Raw genomic sequence first — 18,136 nt, forward strand, 5'->3', positions numbered from 1 at the left:
AAAACACTCGGTGCCATAGAGAGCAACGTGACAGATGACTGTCTGGTAGGTTTTCAAATTCAGATGATCCTTAATACAACAATCAGAGGCAACTCCTGTTGTCATTCACCAATTCATTCAGGCTGCCTGCATCATTGCATTTACCCCACTGTGTGATAAGATGGTCAATGCCTCAATGGCAAAATGTTTGTGGTTACCTAAAGAATTATGACTATACCCAGGCATGCACCTCTTTGTCCGAAGTAAATCGATGGCCACAAATGTCCTTTCTTCATGGCTCCAAAAATATGGAAATAGTATGGGGAGTGATAGGGACTGAATGGAGAATGTGTAAGGACTTCCCAGCAAAACTTGTGGACCCACCTACATATTGCTGAGGTCGTTTTGAGTACACTGTAGAAGTTTTGCTGGGAAACCCTTACACATCCTCTATAGTCCCAATCTTTCCTCATGCAATTTTCATATTTTTGGAGTCCTGAAGAAAGACATTCATGCTTCAGATGACGAGGTACACACCTGAGTACAATAATGCTGCCACAAGCAACTGCAAATATTTTTCGATGAAGGCATTGAGTGTCTAGGCTCACAGTGAGATGGTAATTATTTTTGAAATATTAAACAGTTTACTTACTTTTTTCTATCCATCTCATTTTCAGTTGACTGCCCCTAATAGTTAGTGATTCATTCGAACATTCACAACACTAGACTCAGTACATATTCTTCACAAAATAAAGACCTAAGGACATAGACATACTCCTGACGAGATGACAATGAGACCAACTTCAAGACAATCAGCTACGTAAAAAGTCTTACATTCAATGACACTTCAATAAATACATGAAACTTTATCCAGAAAAAAATAATGCAGGTGACAATCATTACAAAGTTGGCCCTTCAAATATTCTTCAGGTTCTGTAGTACATACCACACACATTAACCAGTAATTTTCCTGTTCCCTTAGCAATATTGCTGCTGTGCCATCACACAATATGATGAAACAATAAACCAAAATTTAAAGCAATTTAATAACAATATTTGACATCATAAAAATCACAACAAGAAACTTATGTTTAGTTTTTAAGTTGGTGCAAAAATATATATTGTACCAACCTTCTCCTCTTTGCTGGTGACTTCCCAATTTCAGCAGTTGGTACCAGTTGTTCTCCAGGTCTAATCCAAAGAATTGGACCATCATTTGATTCTTGAGGTGATTCCATTTTAACAACGGACAATGGACCCCATGGCATTGTCTGTGAAAATGAAAATGATTTATGTCAAGAGAAAGTAACCAGATCCCCGTCATTCAAGACAGTGGTTCATAAACATTCACAATCCATAAAAAACATGACAGAGTAAATCTAGTTATCAAACAAAAATTTTAATTTAACTATCAATGCAGCACAATTAATAATGAGTCTAACATAACAAATGGATTTGAGACAAATGGCAAAGAAACACAACTCCAGTAACTGTCTTTCAGAAATACTCTACTAATTAGCAATTTTATCCTCACACAACCAACAATACAAAAATTATGGTTGACTGTATGGCACTTATAATGCTCTTGATATGCATTCAATGACAATCTTATCATTCATGTGGAATGTGTCAACTTTATTGTTCCAAATACTTAATTTGGAAAAATTTGCGGTAAGGCCTTATGGGACCAAACTGCTGAGGTCATTGGTCCCTAAACCTACACACTACTTAAGCTAACCTAAATTAACTTATGCTTTGGGCAACACACACACACACCCATACCCAAGGGAGGACTCGAACCTCCGACGAGGGGATACTTAATTTCACAACACAAATTAATAAAATACCTGTCCAGACTACCACTGAATATACTACGGTGTTACACAAGAGGCTAAGTGGGCAAGTGTCAGACCACAGTTGCAAAAGCCGGGGATTCAATTCTTGGTTCGTCATTAAGCACTTCTCTCATCTCTAGCAATGATTTGCAATGTGTAAAATGCTAAGTAGTACAATGCTATCAGAGGTGAAGTTAAAATATAGATCCCTCTATAAATGGCTAGGTAAGTCAGTTCAAAAGTGGGCAGACAGCATGGGCATATACCACCTCGAATATGACCTGACTGAACAAGTTGGGGCTGAGGTAAGACACTGAACTCATTCAGGAGAGCAGCAGCAGATCAAATCCTTGATCAGCTAATCAGATTTAGGTTTTCTGTGATTTTCCTATACTGTTTAAAGTGAATGTCGGGAATGTTCCTTAAAAAGGGCACAACCAATCTGCTTTCCAATCCTTCTGCAACCCAAGCTTGTGCTCCATCTGTAATAACCTTGCAATCAATGGGATGAGAAAAACTAATCATCTTCCCTTCCTTCCAATAGTACCATGCACAGTAAAGCACCAAAGTGTTCAACCAACCTTCAAATTTTGCTACATTTAATAACACAGACTGCACAATAACTACATGATAATAAACTTACATAAATGACACTTCTATTAGCACTTGAAAACCATGAAAACGCTTTTGATATTTATTTATCTGGAGAGTTAACATTTTACAACTCATCAATAGGGTAGAAAGAACAATCCGTTTCAGCACCAGCATACCTAATGGATTTCTTAATTCAAGGTACATGCCATGCCTATAGATTTTTGCATTGCTTTCACAGAGCTTAAGGGTATTTAAAACAAAGCACATAAAAGAGTATTTAGTGGTAAGTAGCCTCAACAATACGCAGTAGAAGGGTTTTTTACTTGTTCCATAACTCTTAATCACTTTTTTCTGGCAAACAAAAATTTGAGGAAGAGATGAGTTTCCACAGAAAATAATTCCACAATACATAACACATGAATGGACTGACTCTATGGTCTTCTATACAACTACGTAAGAAAGTATTCACATACAAAAGTAGTTATAGTCAATCAGTACATAGTCTTAGGTACATGAGGTTCCTGCTACTCCTAATTTAGTTTGCAGTATCAAGCACTTAGTCTGTGCAACTGCTGATTTTTACTGTATGTTATGATCAATTCTTAAGGATTTTTGGGGATAGAGCACAAGTAAATGAGTTGGGTCTTGCTTAGGTAGACGAAAAGGAAGTTGGCAGTTAATCAGTTAAGGACGTTGGAAAGGTTATAATTGGTGTTGTAGTTTACAAATTTTGAGTCTCCATACTGAAGTCATCTGCAAACAGCACAATTTTATATTCACCATAATAACAGTATAAATGAAAAACAATACAGTATCTAGGACAGAATGCTGAGAGGCAATTTGGTTATCTCCCCAGCTCAATGCAAGAAATATTCTAGATTTGCAGTTACTGTCTCCAGAATTACTTCATTCTATTACTGATGCGAGATGATTTCACCATTTTATCTAATGAGCTACAGAGACCACAATGCCAGGCTTTCTCTAATAGCAGATTGTGAGCAATACAATCAATGTACTAGTCACATCAAAGAAAATGCTGACTGGCAACTTGTTGCTTGAGGGTATTTGTGCCTCTAGTTATTTCGAATTTTCAAATGTTATCCGGCATCAATAGCAAGAAGATAATCAACAAAAGTGCTTTGCAAAGTTTCAAGTCTAGTGCCACGCAAAAAACTCACAGTGAAAAATCATCCAGATCAAAATGTAAGTGTGTAACATGTGGAGTCCATCCTGACAAAGCAAAACTAGTTGAAACTATTAATTCTTTGCAAGAAATTGTGCGCAGATCCTTGGCAGAAAACAAAGTGTTAGCTGATAGACTCAAATGCCTTGAAAATGATCATAGAAAACTAAAAACCGCCGAGCAGGGCGTAAGTGAATTCGACAGAAATAAAGTGTACACAGTGACCGAAGATTCCGTCGCCATTTCAAGTTTTCCAACACATTCTGTGTTTACCGGTAACACTAACCATAGCGCAATCATTTCATCGTCTTTAGTAATAAATTCTCCTGCCGTGCTCCAAAAAACGGTAGTCCTACCTACAAAAGATCAAATCGTGCACCATCTGAAAAAAAAAAAGCCTGTTATTAAGCAAAATGAGGAACCTCGCCAGCCAAAACCGTCACTCGTAAACAGAAGCAAGGTAAATTCAACATTCATGATGACAGTTAATTTAAGTAACACCACAAATGCAGCAAGAAGAATAAACGTATGTTTAATGGGTGATAGTCATCTTAGAGGCCTTGCACACGAAATAAAAAGCGTAAACAGTGAAGTGAATGCTTCAGGTTTTATTAAAACTGGCGCTCGTCTTGACCAAGTGCTTTCAACTGTAAACAATATCTCTCGAAAGACAATGAAGGAAGATTTCATTGTAATATGTGGTGGTGTAAATGATGTCGCACACAACGATGGTTTGCATGCTGTTAACGCCCTAAAATCTGCTCTAAACCATCTAAATGACTCAAACGTCATTGTTCTCAAGATTCCACACGGGTATGACTTGCCTCAATTCTCGTGTGTAAACAGGACAGTAGCATATACAAACAGTCAATATGCAGAAATTTGCAACCGTTACGCAAATATACAAATGGTTAACGTGCAACATTTTAGTAGAGATCTTTACACCACTCACGGCCTTCACCTCAATCGGCGCGGAAAAAGTCACTTAGCGTCCATTATTTGTGAAATCGTCGTAAATGCTAGGAACAACGTATACTCAAAACACACACATTCGAAGAATGAGTGCTCCACAACACAAGAAGACTGCAGCAATGGGTATAGACAGACGACATTGGACAAATGGCTGCTGAAAACCCCAGGTAAAGCTGATTCTTCCCAAGCTCCCAGTACATGGAAACAGACCAGCTTGAATCAATGGATAGTGAAAAATACCAAACCCACTCTGTCAACTGATATTTCTTTTTTAGGGATAAATGTATAAGTGGTTCTGGTATGGTGACACGTCCATCAAGCGTTCAACAATCCAAGCTCACTTTCAAATTAATTCAGCAAAACTTTCAAAGTCTTGGCAATAAGCACAACGAGTTGGATACCATTGCAGCAATTGATAACCCTGATGTTTTAGTTATAAGTGAACACTGGTACAGAAATGAGCTAATTAGTCTATGTAAGCCACTTTCCATGATCTTTTGCTCTGCCTTCAGTAGAAAAGAGAAATGTGGTGGTGGGGTAGCTATCTTTGCAGCCAGTGGTAGTAATTATAGTGTAATAGATGTAAGTGCGTTCAGTATTGAGGGTGTAATAGAACTAGCAGCAATTAATTATAAGTGGGGGAAAGAGAACTTAATTATTATAGGCCTATACAGACATCCATCTGGTAGCCTAGATAGTTTCTTTGATGTTCTTAATGACCTGCTTGTTGACATTGACAGTAAACACTGCAATAAAAATGGCTGGGTTAACATAATACTAACTGGAGATATAAACATTGACTTGCTGTCCAATGACTCTGCATCTAAAAAACTAATGCTAATACTAGCTCAATTTAACTTAGCATTTCTGATAAACGAGCCCACTAGAGAGGTCAATAGTGTAAAATCATGCATTGACAACATTATAACTAACATGTCCCACTTTACATGCAGTGCATCAGTTCTGAAGCTTGCCATTTCTGACCACCACACAGTACAGGTATTGATAGAAGCTGAAAATCTTCATGACAATACAAAAGAGAAACAATATGTGACAAAAAGAATGACCAATGATGACAATGTTATAAGATTTCAACAGTTTGCTAAAAAGCCTACAATGGGGTGAAAAAAAACAGCATTACTTTCAGTGAGTTTTCATCAGATTTTTATTATTGCTTCAATGTCTCATGTCCAGAAATGATCTTTACAGTAAATGACTGCAAAAAGATACAAAAAAATAACTGGATAAATCATGAAGTAAAAACAGCAAGAGAGAAACTTAGACTTTTCCAATATGCAATGATAAATAATAACAACAATAATAGACTAAAGGTAGAATTTAAGAACTATCAGGATTACTATAAAGATCTTCCGCTAGAAACTAAAAGTAAATATGTAGCCACAATGTTAAGAAACTCTACTAACACAGGTTTAGCTGTTTGGAAAGTAATAAATAGCTTTAGGGATTGTAAGGACAGATCAATAAGTGATTTTACTATAAACCATAAAGGGCATATCATGAAATGTCAATGTCAGATTGCAAATTTTTTTAATGAGTACTTTTCTTCTGTTGGAAAATCTGTCAATGACCATTTTAAGAATCTTCAGCATAGATATAGGGGCATTCCAATCAAACAAACCAAGTACTTGGCCCCAACCAATAACAAGGAAGTCAAAAACACAGTAATGTCATTAAAAAATACAAAATCAGCAGGCTATGATGGATTGTCTATCAGTACACTGAAAAGATGCATAGACAACATATCTGATGCCATGGCCACAGCAGTAAATGATGTAATTGCATCAGGTTGTTTCCCAGATAGTCTAAAGACAGCACAAGTAACCCCGATTCACAAGAAAGGTGATAAATCTAAAATTGAAAACTACCGCCCCATCTCAATCTTACCTGCATTTTCTAAGGTAGTTGAGAAAGTTATTTATACTAGACTAATGACATTCCTGAGTCAACACAATTTAATATTTGAAAATCAGAATGGCTTCATGAAAAACAAGTCAACATCAGTAGCAGCAGCACAATTAATAGACAAAATAATAACGGCCATAGAGAACAAGAACAAGGAGTATGTAACTGGAGTGTTCCTTGATCTAGAAAAAGCTTTTGATTGTGTCAACATCACCATATTACTTGACAAGCTGTGGAACCTGGGTATCAGAGGAACTGGCTATGAGCTAATAAAATTGTATATGAGCAATAGAAAACAATTTGTCTTGCTTAAAACAAACAGTGGGTCTTACAAATCTAAAATTACTAATATCAAATATGGCGTGCCTCAAGGTTCTGTCTTGCGACCCCTTCTTTTCTTGATTTATGTTAATGATATACAGTATTGTTCTCCTAACTGTACAAAAATATTGTATGCAGATGACACATCAATAGTGTGTAAACACAAAGATTATGAGAGTCTGGAGGTACAGTGCAACAGTGTAACTAATGAAGTAGTCAAGTATTTTAATGAAAGCCATCTAAATGTAAGTGCTTCAAAGACTGCAATGATGGAATTTAACACAAGGAAACAAATAGAATTTGACATGAAATTATCCATAGGAAATGACATTGTAAAAAAGGAAAAATGGACAAAGTTCTTGGGAATTACAATCAAGGACAGCCTCAAATGGGACATGCATATTGATTCCTTAGCATGTAAGCTGTCGAAGAATGTGTTTGCTATAAATATGATTAGCAAATATTGTAATGAAATGTGTGTACTAAAAACTACTTATCATGCCCTATTCTCATCAAACTTAAACTATGCTGTAGAAATATGGGGTGCAACAACTCAAGCCAACCTAAGTACATTATTAATACTACAGAAAAAATTTATCAGAATTATTTGTGGTGCCAAACCTCGAGACTCATGTCGGAATCTGTTCCCAAAATTAGGTGTGCTTACCATTATAGGTGTATACGTATTGAAAGTTATATTGCTTGTGAAAACAATAAATCCAAATTTCAACTGTGACCTGCACCAGTATGATACAAGGCAAAAGTTCAGATACCATGTAAATAGCCACAGAACAGCTTTATATGAAAAAAATGCACTTCATGCTGGGCTGAAGCTAGCCAATGCCCTACCAAAAAGGCTCACAGCCCTTCCTACTAACAAATTAAAAGATCAGCTAAAAAGAATTCTAATTGAAAACCCTTTTTATTCTCTAGACGAGTATTATATCCGTATGAAAAGTGCTTCATACGAATGTCAAGCTCATAGTTTTAAGTAACCTACAACTAATATAATGTTGATAAAAACAATATTTGTAATATCGTGATTGTATACTACCAAATGTAAAATTTATTAATACAAACAAATCTTTAGTTTGTAATTTATAAACTGACGTATTCAGAAGAATTATCTGTATGGTGTCCTGAAACTGTATTATTTCTAGGGATTGTATTTGATTATTCGATGTTGAATAAATATTATTATTATTATTATTATTATTATTATTATTATTTGTTGCCTCACTATGAGCTGACTTATTGCTCAGTAACACTTTTAAATGTTCATTGAAGGTCCCTGAAATCTCTAGGTTAACATTAATTTAATTCTTATTAATGTTAATGTTAGAGACTCTAATGAAAGCTCTGCTTGTCATACATTTTAACAAATTTTATATACTTTATACTATGTTACCCAAATTATTATTGTTTCGAAAAGTATCAACAATGTACGAAAAGACAGATTGCTACTTACCGTAAAGAAGACAAGTTACGCTGCAGACCAGCACAATTAAAAGACACTTACATAGCTTTTGGCCACAGCCTTCTACATCTACATAGAGACTCTGCAAGCCACCATATGATGCATGGTGGAGGGTACCCTGTACCACTACTAGTCATTTACTTTCCTTTTCCACTCACAAATAGAGCGAGGGAAAAATGACTGATACATGCCTCCGCATGAGCCCTAATTTCTCATATCTTATCTTTGTGGTCCTTAGCTGCAATGTATGTTGACGGCAGTAGAATCATTCGGCAGTCAGCTTCAAATGACAGTTCTCTAAATTTTCTCAACAGTGTTTCTTGACAAGAATGTCGCCTTCCCTCCAGGGATTCCCATTTGAGATCCTGAAGCATCTCCGTAACACTTATGTGGTGTTCAAAACTACTTTTAACAAATATAGCAGCCCACCTCTGAATTGCTTTGATGTTCCAAAAGCCTTCATTGTTCATACACACAAGCGAGCACATCTCACACACACATGACCACCAACTCCCCGGTCATGTGTGCATGAGGTGTGCTTGGTTGTGTGTATGAATGGCGTGTATTTCTCTTTTGCTGATGAAGGCTGTGGCAGAAAGATTTGCAAAAGTGTCTTTTAATAGTGCCTGTCTGCAACCTAACATGTCTTCTTTATGGTAACTAGCACTCCGTCTTTTCCTACATTGTTGATACTCTTAATTGGAGTTTCCATTGTTTCTTTCCAAAAGTAAATATTTGTGGCTTTTTCAATTACTCTGTTTATAAATTTACAATCGTTTCATAAAAGTTCATCTTGGGTTATTTGAAGTTCTGGATTTGGTATACAACTCTCTCTTTTCTATAAGTATGGCCCTATTGAATCCACTGATTCTACATTTGCATGATAGATGTGGGATGAGCAACATAAGCAGCAATATTGTAGAACAATAAACTGCAGTCTCAAAAGTCCACAATTCTGCTGCTGACAAAGACCGACACATGCTCACAGACATTTCTCCTTCTTGCATGAGGCAAAACATGATCTTTTCACAAACAACTAACATTCAGTTGCAATTTCTGAATGATAAACCCACTGTGCAATCTTTCCTTATACATGGAATGTAGATGGTGTCACTCCTGTGTACTTTGATGTCTGCAATGAAATGCTAATCATTTGCACATCCAAGCACATAGTTCACTTCATTCCACTTTGATATTTTCTGTATGTCACCTTCATGGTGTCAAATTTTAATGGCAAGCAGTGTATATACACTGGTGAAGCAAAACATTATGAAAACCCACTGAATAGTGTTTTGCTCCACCTTTGGAATGCAATATAGCAGCGCGTCTGCATGGCACTGATACAATAACTCCTTAGTAGGTTCCCAGAGGTATGTGGCTCCAGATGTCTTAAATACACGTTATGCAATTCTCATAAATTATGAACCTGCGATTTACAGATCAGGAACTGGAGTCTGATGACATCCCAGATAAGTTCCACTGGGTTCTCAGATAAGGCAAATTTGGTGACCAAATATTAATGCAAACTCACTATCATGCTCCTCAAACAAGTTCAGTCTGATTCTGGCCTTGTGACAGTCAGTTATCATGCAGGGAGATGGTAGCAAAGTCAGGGAAGGCATCATCACACATCACCAAGCTAAAAGGATTACATGTAGTCCACAATAATATTCATGTAGTTCACTGCTGCCATGGTGTCTTCGATTACTACCACCAATTTCACAGAAGTCCAGGTCACTGTTCCCTATAGTGTACTACTGCCCCCAGTGGCCTGTGATAATGGTGAGGAGCCATGTTCCAAGCAAGCTTTCACCTGGATGACAGTATACCCAGAAATGAGCTTTTACCTGGTGCAGCAAGAAATATGATTCATCTGACCAGGTGACGTGTTTCCATTGATCCATTGTCCAACATTGATGACCCCATGCACTGTGCTATCATAAATGATTACGTCTCTGGATCAACATGGCCACTTGCAGGGATCATCTACTGTGGAGCCCTGTGTTCAACAATGTGCACTGGATTGTGTTCTCTGAAACACTTGTGCCTGCTCCAGCATTGTACACTCTCATCATACATGCCACAGATTGCCACCTAGCCTGTCATACAGGGTGGCTTTCCACAGCAAAGAGTATCACATGAACAGCTAACCAGCTTTACCATTTCTGACTTGCTCATTTCCAGGAGCATGGACATAACAATCTGCCCTTACCCAAAGACACTCACATTAGCAGATTTCCCAATTGCCACACATATTGTCATTAGAATGAGGTCCTGTTCATCTCTGCCCTGCTTATATACTTTTGTTACCACATTATATGCCTACAATGCTTGCTGGTGGCAGTCAATCTTGTCATGGACAGTGTTCAATATGTTTTGGATCATCAGTACACCACCGACAGTAACTGATTGCTTGCATCACATACATATATTAAGTCTTCTTCCATATTTTCTGTAGGAAACTACTTACACATAACCTAGCTCTGTGTCTGAAAGTACTTTGGCACTTACAGATTAAGTCCATGAGGAGGAGTCCATCTGTGTTTTTACGATATATTCAGAGCTTCTTTCTTTATGGTCTTGTGAAAGAATGTCTAGCCTACTACTGTTATTTCAGCTGACTGTGTGCCAAGTAGTAATAATATACTTACTTTGTTTTATGATACACTTTTGCAAACAAACTTTGTTCAACTCATTCTGACCATGTCACACTATACCCACTTTGTGCTGTTCCAGTATATTGCTAAAGTATTGCGTAAAATCTCTAATTCTCTATTAAAAAGTTTCATATTTTCCTCAAAAACTGCCTGCAGTGTAACCTAATGTTGAACTGTATAATGGAGAAAAAAAATCTCCATTTTTAAATACAGACAACTTACAACCCTTAAAGTATTATTTAATGTTGTGGTATTATTAACTAAAATTATTGGCTTACTCTCCTGTAACTGATGTATTCAGACTCTGATGCATAACTTTTAGTATACCATTATGCTGAAACAAAGGAAGTTTTATCTGAAATATGACTAGAACAAATGTATACTCACCATTCTTAGAAATGGATTTTCTTCCAACTTTGCCAAGAAGTCTGGGAAGAAACCACCAACTTCTTCATGAACTGTGCCAACTAAACTTATCTGGTGCAGAGGTCCATACCTAACAGTTCCACTTGCATAATGCTTCAAAACCTAGGCAACAAAAAAATGTGTGATTAGGTATTTTTGTAGATGCACACTCATTTACTGGACTATAGGTTACTTCAAAAAAAGGTGACAGTAGTGGCTGAAGAGCAGAAAATAACAAAATTATCCATTATCAATGATAAACTACATGTCATTAATACACATAGCAATTACAGGGGGAGGAGTTGATATGACCATGAAGTGAGGAGAAGAAAGGGTGCAAGGGGTGGGGGACAATGCATACAATGAGGAAGAGGAAGCAAGTGCACTAGAAGGTAGTGGAGAGAGCAGGTGTGGGGGAGAAATGTGGTAAGGCCACAGCAGCTGGGGTGCAGGAGGTGTTAGAAGAAGAAGGGGAAAAGCATGCACAGGGGAGGGGTGTAAAGGGGAAGGAGAGCATATAGAAGAAAGGCAGGGAGGGAGGGGTGGCAGGCAGAAGAAGGAGTTATCTAATGTCTCTCACTATGCCAGCCATATGAACACTCTAAGACAAAAAAGAACAAAGCACTACAAAGGAATTATCTGAATGGGACTGAAATCGGTAGATGCGATGTACAGGTACAGATAAACAAATGGTTTTAAAAAACAAATTACGGGTGATTTATTAAAGAGAAAGAGCTTCACAAATTGAGCAAGTCAATAATGCCTTGCTCCATACTGAGTAAGGTGGTACAGTGGTTAGCACACTGGACTCACATTTGGGAGAACGATGGTTCAAACCCACATCAGACCATCCTGATTTAAGTTTTCCATGATTTCCTTAAATTGCTTCAGGAAAATTCCAGGTTGGTTCCTTGGAAAAGGCACAGCCAACTGCCTTCCCCATCCTTCCCTAACTGATGGGACCGATGACTTCGCTGTTTGGTCCCCTCCCCACTTCAATCGACCAACCAATTAACCAACCTTGGTCTACCTCTGGCCATTATGCGAGCCATTATTCAGCTTGGATTTGATCAATAGAGTTATTAGATGTCCTCCTGATGGATACTGTGCCAATTGGTATGTTAGATCGTCAAAATCCTGAGATGGTTGGAGGGCCCTACCCATAATGCTCCAAACATTCTCGTTTGACCTTGCTTGGCCAAGGCAGGATTTGGCAAGCATGAAGACAAGCAGTAGAAACTCTTCCAGTGTGCAGGCAGGCACTATCTTGCTGAAGTGTAAGCTCAGTATGGCTTGCCCTGAAGGTCAACAAAATGATGCAAAGAATACCATCAATGTGCTGTAGGGTGCCACAGACGACTACCAAACGGACGCCAATTACCATCATTCCTGGTTGTCAGGCCGTATGCTGAGCAACAGTCACGTTGGTATAGCACCACTGTCCAGAGCATCTCCAGGGATGTCTTTGGCCTGAAATCTCATTGACTGGAGTAAAATTGTATTCAGTGATGAGTTCTGCTTCGAACTCAGCCCAATGACCAGCGAAGATATGTCTGGAGATGTCTCTGACAGCTGTGGGATACCAACCTACCATCCACCATATGGCTCGATAACCAGGAGTGGTGGACTGGGTGGCCATTTCTTTTCATAGCAGGAACCCTTTTGTTGTCATCTGCGGCACCCCTACAGCACAGCAGTACATCGATGATATTCCATGCCTCGTTTTGTTGGCCATCATGGCAAGCCATCTACGGCTTACATTTTAGCAAGATCAGCTCACCCACATGGGCAAGAGTTTCCACTACTTGTCTTCATATTTGCCGAACCCAACCTTTGCCAGCAAGGTCTCCATCTCTCTCTCCAACTGAGAACATTTGTAGCATTGTGGGCATGGCCCTCAAACCAGCTTGGGCTTTTGACAATCTAACATGCTAACTGGATGGAATATGGCACGATATCCCTCAGGAGGGCATTCTATCAATCAGTTCCAAGCCAAATAGTTTCTTGCTAAAGGGCCAGAGGTGGTCCAGCAAGTTATTTGCTTACTTGATTTGCGAAGCTCTTTCTCTTGAATAAATCATCCAAATAAGCACATGAACACAGAGAACAGCAGCAATATTATTTTCACAGCTCAGTTCCACTTTCAGCAGCATCAAGCCCAAGGGTCATGGTGAGCACACCACATGTGTGCTTCTCGTTCATCTTCGTCGTCCCGGGGTTTGCATTGGCTAAGGTCGGTCTGCTGTCTTCAGGCGCGGTCGTCATCAAATACCCGCTGCCTTTCTCGACAATAGGGCACCACATGTCCCAGTTGTCCGTAGTGGAAACGTACTGGTTGCTTATCCTGGGTCCTTCAGACGTCAGTCTTCCTTGGTGCCCAAACAGGTTCCCCATGCGGCATTGTAGGAATGTAACTTCGCCTGTGTCTCAACTTTTTCACCGTTTTAAAGAGAAATGAAGGACGAGAGATTGGGTTCAATGTCTATTCCACTTCCTACCTTATGACCTCTTGAAGTGTCTTGGCGTTTTGCTCGTCGTGCAATCCCAGTGCCTTCTGAATTTCCACTCTCATTATCTGACGAAAAACACTTGTGAAATCAGTTCCTTCCACCATCACAGACATTGATATGACGTTCGGAAGCCGTTCAGACTTCTTGTGTGTAATTTTTTTTAATGCACTGTCTCGATATACGGGCACCATTTTATGAAGTCGCTTGCTGTCGAAACCTCCTTCAGGAGTAGGGCTTGATACATGTCCTCAGCAACATACTTCATGAGATTTGCAACCTTATCTTCCTCCTTCTTTCTAGGATCCTCTATATTGCACAGCTCCAAGGTGTCTTGAATGTAAGATGCTGTAGTTTCTCCTGGACACTGTGCCCTGCACTTTAATTTATCTTCAGCCTTGCACTTCTGTCATCGTGTGTCGCTGAAATACTTGTGCAGTTCCGCCTGGAATACTTCCCACCTTGTGAACTTCTCCTCGTTGTTCTCATGCCATTGCTTGGCAGTGCCCTCCCAGTAGAAAAATATGTTAGCCAAACACACGGTGTCATTCCATTTGTTAAATTTGGCTATAAACTCATATACCTTCAGCCATTTGTTTGGATCTTGACCATTGTCACCAGAGAACCTGGATGTCTCATGTGGTAGCACACAGTTGCTGTCATCGTAACGTCATTCTCTTCTTCTTCTTTTGTCTCTGATAGATTGCAATCTGTTGAATACGGCTCGAATTTGGGTTTCTAGTCACGTAAACGGCGGCTCTGTCATGGCCTGATGGGAGCCACTGTGTCGTCAATAATGTGCACTATCAGAAGTTCCAATACCCTGCGCCTCCACCAGAATAATGTCATGTAGAAGAAGGTGTAATTAGATGAATAATGATCACTAAGTTCACTTAACGAAGGTTCAGTCAGCACTTGCACATGCAAGTGCGCGGTGCGAACTGCCTTTGGCCAGAACACATACGGTATATATACAGTTACAGAACATTCCAGTACAATGATTCTTGACATTTGTGGATAATTCTAGAATGTACTCGAACCAAATATAGAAATTAAAATTTTAAGTTCAGGCGAGTTTTGAACTCACGACCCTCCATGCAACAGTCCAGCATCACAGCCACCACACCATGGTGACTGCACCACTCAGCCTCCTCTGCGACCATATTACATTTGACAACTACAGAGACCAATAATGGCTTACTTGATGTTAACATATCAACAATGTCAGGACACGTACTAATGAAGACAATAAACCAGGAAAAGCTTATGTACCAAAATAAAATGTCAAGCAGCAAACTGTCTACCAATTCTGTACATATGTCTATTTATTTATTTATTTACACGTCAAGTTCCGTAGGACCAAATTGAGGAGCAAATCTCCAAGGTCATGGAACGTGTCAGTACATGAACTTACAACATAAAAGTAATAAGAGATAAAAATAAATGTTCATGAACCTGAAAAAAAAGTCAGTCCATAAGTTTAAGTAAACGCTATCAGCAATACAATAAGAATCAGCTTAATTTTTCAAGGAACTCCTCGACAGAATAGAAGGAGTGACCCATGAGGAAATTCTTCAGTTTCGATTTGAAAGCCCGTGGATTACTGCTAAGATTTTTTTAAATTCGAGTGGCAGCTTATTGAAAATGGATGCAGCAGTATACCGCACACCTTTTTGCACAAGAGTTAAGGAAGTCCGATACAAATGGAGGTTTGATTTCTGCTGAGTATTAACTGAGTGAAAGCTGCTTATTCTTGGAAATAAACTAGTATTGGTAAAAAGAAACAACAATAAGGAATATACATATTGAGAGGCCAATGTCAAAATACCCAGACGCGTGAGCAGAGGTCGTTCCTGAGCCAAAAATATCCTTCTAGAATGGGAAGAGTTACCCCAAAACATAATACCATACGACGTAAGTGAATGAAAATAAGCAAAGTAGACTAATTTACGTGTCGAAGTATCACTCACTTTTGATACCGTTCGAGTAGTGAAAATGGCAGTATTAAGGCTTTGAACAAGATCCTGAACGTGGGCTTTCCACGACAGCTTACTATCTATCTGAACACCTAGAAATTTGAACTGTTCAGTTTCACTAATCATATGCCTGATCTGTGAGATTAAAATGTCAGGTTTTGTTGAATTGTGTGTTAGAAACTGTAAAAACTGAGTCTTACTGTGATTTAACGTTCGTTTATTTTCTACAAGCCATGAACTGAGGTCATGTACTGCACTACTTGAAACCGAGTCAATGTTGCACACAACATCCTTTTACTACCAAGCTAGTGTCATCAGCAAACAGAAATATTTTAGAGTTACCCATAATACTAGAGGGCATACCATTTATATAAATAAGGAACAGGAGCGGCCCGAACACTGATCCCTGGGGCACCCCCCACTTGACAGTACCCCACTCAGATCCCACATCACAGCTGTTATCAACATTGTGAATAATGACCTTTTGCTGCCTGTTGCTAAAGTAAGAGGTGAACCAATTGTGAGCTACTCCCCTTATTCCGTAATGGTCCGAACTTCTGGAGCAATATTGTGAGATCAACACAGTCAAATGCCTTTGTTAAATCAAAAAATATGCCAAGCGTTCGAAACTTTTTGTTTAGCCCATCCAGTACCTCACTGAGAAAAGAGAATATAGTATTTTCAATTGTCAAATGACTTCTAAAGCCGAACTGTACATTTGATAGCAAATCGTGTGATATAAAATGATCAATTAACCTTACATAAACAGTCTTTTCGATAACTTTTGCAAACACTGATGGCATAGAATTAGGTCTAAAATTATCTACATTGTCCCTTTCTCCCTTTTTATAAAGCGGCTTTACTACTGAGTACTTTAATCGCTCAGGAAACTGACCATTCCTAAAGGAAAAATTACAAATATGGCTAAATACAGGGCTAACATGTGCAGCACAGTACTTTAATATTCTGCTAGACACTCCATCATAACCATGAGAGTCCTTAGTCTTCAGTGATTTAATTATTGACTCAATCTCCCTCTTGTCTGTATCACAGAGGAGTATTGCAGACGTCAATCTCAGAAAGGCATTTGCTAGGAAATTTATATGATTTCCTGTAGAAACTAAATTTTTATTTAATTCACTAGCTTCATTAGCAATGCTCAGAAAATGATTGTTATACATGATTTATCAGTAACAGAAATATTATTACTGTGAACTGACTTTATATCACTGACCTTGTGCTGCTGACCAGACACTTCCTTCACAACTGACCATATGGCTTTAATTTTATCCTGCGAATTAGCTATTCTGTTTGCATACCACATACTTTTTGCCTCGCTAATAACATTTTTAAGCACCTTACAATACTGTTTGTAATGGGCTACTGTAGCTTGATCGTGACTACTTCTAACATTTTGATATAATTCCCACTTTGTTCTACATGATATCCTTATCCAACTAGTCAGTCAACCGGGCTGTCCATTACTGCTAGAACCCCGTTTAGAATGTTCTGATGGAAAGCAACTCTCAAAGAGCATGAGAAATGTGTTATGGAAAGCATTGTATTTATCATCTATATTATCGGCACTATAAATATCTTGCCACTCTTGTTAATTGACAAGTTTTAAAAAACTCTCTATTGCTGTTGGATTAACTTTCCTACGTAGTTTGTAATTAAATATGACATTGGTTTGAGTACAAAAACCTTTTAGTGTTAAAATTTGTGCATCATGGTCTGAAAGGCCATTCACCCTTTTACTAACAGAAAGCCCATCTAGTAATGAAGAATGAATAAAAATATTGTCTATGACTGTGCTACTGTTCCCCTGCACCCTAGTTGGAAAAAAAACACAGTTTGTATCAGATCATATGAATTTAGCAGATCTACCAACATCCTTTTTCTTGCACAATCATATACAAAATTAATATTGAAGTCACCACATATAACTACTTTCTGGTACTTCCTACAAAGTGAATCAAGAACCCTCTCTACCTTAAGCAAAAATGCTCTGAAGTCGGAGTTAGGGGACCTATAAACAACAGCAATTAGAGGTTTAGTTTCACTAAATTCAACTAATGCTGCACAACTTTCAAATATCTGTTCAGTGCAGTGTTGTGATACGTCTATGGACTCAAATGAAATACTGTTTTTTTACGTACAGAGCCACTACCCCACCCCACAGAGAACTCCTTGAGAAACAGCCAGCTAATCTGTAGCCTGGTAAAGGAAGCCTCTGAATTATCAAATTATTTAAGAGGTACTCTGATATACCAATAATTTCAGAGTTAACATCCATTAGCAGTTCAC

At 38.4% G+C, this 18,136-nt stretch overlaps 1 protein-coding gene across 1 annotated transcript in view; it reads right to left on the reverse strand.

Moving 5' to 3' along the window:
- The window catches only part of LOC126470781 (uncharacterized), a 445,574-nt gene that overhangs the window by 109,910 nt on the left and 317,528 nt on the right, over positions 1 to 18,136 (reverse strand). The window contains exons 6-7 of the mRNA XM_050098790.1: positions 11,329 to 11,469; positions 1,111 to 1,250 (exon numbers count right to left, since the gene is read on the reverse strand). Of these exons, the coding sequence (XP_049954747.1) occupies positions 1,111 to 1,250; positions 11,329 to 11,469 (281 nt within the window). The remainder of the gene's footprint in view (positions 1 to 1,110; positions 1,251 to 11,328; positions 11,470 to 18,136) is intronic.

The sequence above is a fragment of the Schistocerca serialis genome, chromosome 3 (assembly GCF_023864345.2).
Source record: "Schistocerca serialis cubense isolate TAMUIC-IGC-003099 chromosome 3, iqSchSeri2.2, whole genome shotgun sequence".
NCBI lineage: Eukaryota > Metazoa > Arthropoda > Insecta > Orthoptera > Acrididae > Schistocerca > Schistocerca serialis.